The sequence below is a fragment of the Myotis davidii genome, unplaced genomic scaffold (assembly GCF_000327345.1).
Source record: "Myotis davidii unplaced genomic scaffold, ASM32734v1 scaffold438, whole genome shotgun sequence".
In the NCBI taxonomy this organism is placed as follows: domain Eukaryota; kingdom Metazoa; phylum Chordata; class Mammalia; order Chiroptera; family Vespertilionidae; genus Myotis; species Myotis davidii.
Genome location: NW_006290031.1, coordinates 6,922,363 through 6,925,329, shown reverse-complemented (window position 1 = coordinate 6,925,329; position 2,967 = coordinate 6,922,363). Strand labels below are relative to the sequence as shown.

At 58.0% G+C, this 2,967-nt stretch overlaps 1 protein-coding gene across 5 annotated transcripts in view; it reads left to right on the top strand.

Annotated features, from left to right (window-relative positions):
* The first annotated feature begins 31 nt into the window (after positions 1–31).
* SLC34A1 (solute carrier family 34 (type II sodium/phosphate cotransporter), member 1) overlaps positions 32–2,967 on the top strand; it is a 13,273-nt gene continuing 10,337 nt past the window's right edge. For 3 of the 5 annotated variants that reach the window (XM_006762868.2, XM_006762870.2, XM_006762869.2), the window contains exons 1-5: positions 32–126; positions 1,273–1,402; positions 1,544–1,693; positions 1,777–1,905; positions 1,977–2,120. In XM_006762868.2, the coding sequence (XP_006762931.1) occupies positions 1,294–1,402; positions 1,544–1,693; positions 1,777–1,905; positions 1,977–2,120 (532 nt within the window). In that variant the 5' untranslated portion in view covers positions 32–126; positions 1,273–1,293. Of the gene's footprint in view, positions 127–1,272; positions 1,403–1,543; positions 1,694–1,776; positions 1,906–1,976; positions 2,121–2,967 lie in introns of those variants that run through there. The other 2 variants (XM_006762867.2, XM_015563354.1) reach the window with 2 other exon arrangements.

Sequence of the window (2,967 nt, the reverse complement as noted above, 5' to 3'; positions counted from 1 at the left end):
GGGCAGCTAGAGTTCTAGGGACTTTGCCCTTGACCCAAGGGTATAAAGTGGAGGGTCCCAGCTGCTCTTTGGGTCTTTGGGACTTCCCTGAGCAGCTGAGCAGGAGCTGAGACACAGAATCCTAAGGTGAGCCCAGAGTCCCCTCCTCCCAACCTCATCTTCAACTCTTAGTAGAAACAGTTCATTACCCCAGTCCCCCTCCTCCTGCCCCCATAACATCTCAGTCCCAGCCCAGCCTGGCTCACTCCCAAAGTGAAAAGGACGTGTGTTCTTCCAGGACTGGGAAATCAGCTCAGGACACCCCCCCACATCCCACAGCCAAGGCCCCTTGGGACAATGTTAGGGGTGGGAGTGTGGAGGTGTTGCTGAGGCAGCCTGGGGCACTCGCACCCCAACAGCCAAGAACTCCAGGGGCAGTTTGGGGCGGGGAGAGGGGGGCGCGGGACCTAAAACAAGCCTGGACTTCCCAGACTTGGGGACAGAGTGGGGGCCCTCCTTACCTAAACCAGTCCTGGTCTGAGCCTCATTCAGGGGAGCAAGGTGGCAGGATTTGTTTCTTGTTGAGGGGTGAGGAGTAGGAGAGGGGTGGTCTGCCAAGGCCAGTGAACCCTCCCGAGTGCTTGCCCAGCTGGTCCCACGATCCAGAACAGGTGTCCATGGTTCCTCACTGCTCTCGGGACGGAGCAAAACAGCTGCGCAGCCCATGCCCAGCCCCGGTCCACACCTGCAGCCTCTGCACATGTTCCCTGGCCCCTCCAGCTGCAGGGTGTCCGCAGCTTCTCCCCGCACATGGCCCTTGCACCCGTGCGGTCCCCTTCTCCTCCTGGTAGTGCCTACTGACGGTTCCTCTCAGTGTGACCCCACTTCCCTCCTCCAAGGCCCACCCCACCGTGAGACTCTGGTGGCACCCACACCTGTCATTAGAACACTTGTTCCCATCGCCATTTTCTATCTATTTGAGGGATTATTTCATTGACAAATGTCTCCCCACTACCCTTTGAATTTCCTAGGGGCAGACACTGTGTCTGTATCCAGTCACCACTGTACCCCAGCATCTAGGATAGAATAGATGCTCAATAAATACTTGCTGAATGAATGAATGCCCGAATCTTGGCTGAGTACCTGAGTGTGCTCCCTGGGTGTGGAGGTAGGGGGGTAGGGCGGTAGGGGGGAGTATTTCTATGGGTGTGTGGGATCACACATCATGAATGTCTGTGCAAGTGAGTGTGTGAGTGTCCAGGACACAGCAGTTGTCATTCAATGTTGTTGCAGACACCACTGTGTGTGCCCAGGATGATGTCCTATGGAGAGAGGCTGGGGGGCCCTGCTGTCTCTCCAATCCCAGTCCGCAGGGGGCACGTGATGCATGGGGCGGCCTTTGCCTATGTCCCCAGCCCTCAGGGTGAGTGTGCCCCCACTCTCAGACCCTGCTTGCCCACGGTTGCCCACATCCTGGGTGAGACCTCCACCCCTCCACTCCACTCCTCCTGCACTCCCTCGGACCCAGGGCCTCTCGGAACTCCTGACCAGCCTCCCTTCCTAGTCCTGCACAGGATCCCAGGGACCTCCGCCTATGCCTTCCCCAGTCTGGGCTCCGTGGCCCTCGCCGAGCACAGCTGCCCCTTTGGGGAGGTTCTGGAGCTCCATGACCCGCTGCCTGCCAAGCTGGCCCTGGAGGAGGAGCAGAAGCCAGGTGGGCTGAGTGGGGTGGCAGGGACACCAGCAGTGACTGCCCCAGCCCTCTGGCTGCTGTGCTCATGGTTGTCCCATCCTCAGAGCCCGGACTGGCCCAGAAGCTGCGCCAGGCTGGCGTGACACTCCTCAAGGTGCCACTGATGCTCACGTTCCTCTACCTCTTTGTCTGCTCCCTGGACGTGCTCAGCTCAGCCTTCCAGCTGGCTGGAGGTAGGGCTAGGGGAGACGCCTGGGGAAAGGCCCCTGAAGGGCCTCAAGCAATGGTGACTCATGCTCCCCAGGGAAGGTGGCTGGTGACATCTTCAAGGACAATGCCATCCTGTCCAATCCGGTGGCAGGGCTGGTGGTGGGCATCCTGGTGACCGTGCTGGTGCAGAGCTCCAGCACCTCCACCTCCATCATCGTCAGCATGGTCTCCTCTGGCTGTGAGTCGACCCACTAGGGCCAGGGAGAGAGTGTGGGGAGCTGGGTGTGCTGCACAAGGGCTGGGGAGGGGCCAGGAGTGGGAACAGGGGACTGAGGGCTAGGGGCAGAGCCCTGGCAGCTCCCACTCTGTCCTCCAAGGCCTAGCCAGGAGTCTCCATCTGGAGGGGTGCCCAGGAGCCTGAAAGGTAGCAAATGGGGGTCACAACCCCAGGAAGGCTCACCTCCAGAACATCACGCAGCTCTTCATCCCATCCGTGGGAAACAGAAGCAGAGCGATGAGAGCAGGGAAGCTGTGGGAGACACACATACGGTTTACGGGAGGGAGGTGGTTGCAGGCTGCTGGGAAGGGCAGGCTGGAGCTCAGCCAGGAGCCACGCTCGCTCGTGCAGTGGTGGAATTTCCTCCTCCGCAGGGGAGCCTCCCTTGTGCTCTGAGGCCTTTTATCTCATTGGATGAGGGCCACCCAGACTACTGAGGTTTATCTCCTTTGCTTAAGGTCAACTGATTGTAGAGGTGAATCTGCAAAACCCCTTCACAACAATGTTGAGGTTTATGTTGAATTGAATAATTGGTACCATAGCCTTGCCAAGCTGACACATGAAACTGACTGTCACACTCATGTCTATATGCCATGCCTAGTTGATTTGTAATGGCATGTACATGTTTGCATATAGGACACATGCCCTCATATACACATGCCCCCACACATGTTCACATATGGGCCTGTGCAGTGTATATTTACATATGTTACATGTATGTAAATATACAGCACATGTACCTGTGACACCAAGGCTGGACGGAGTGAGCAACATGGCAGGGCTGCCCACTTGGGGCCAGAACATGGGG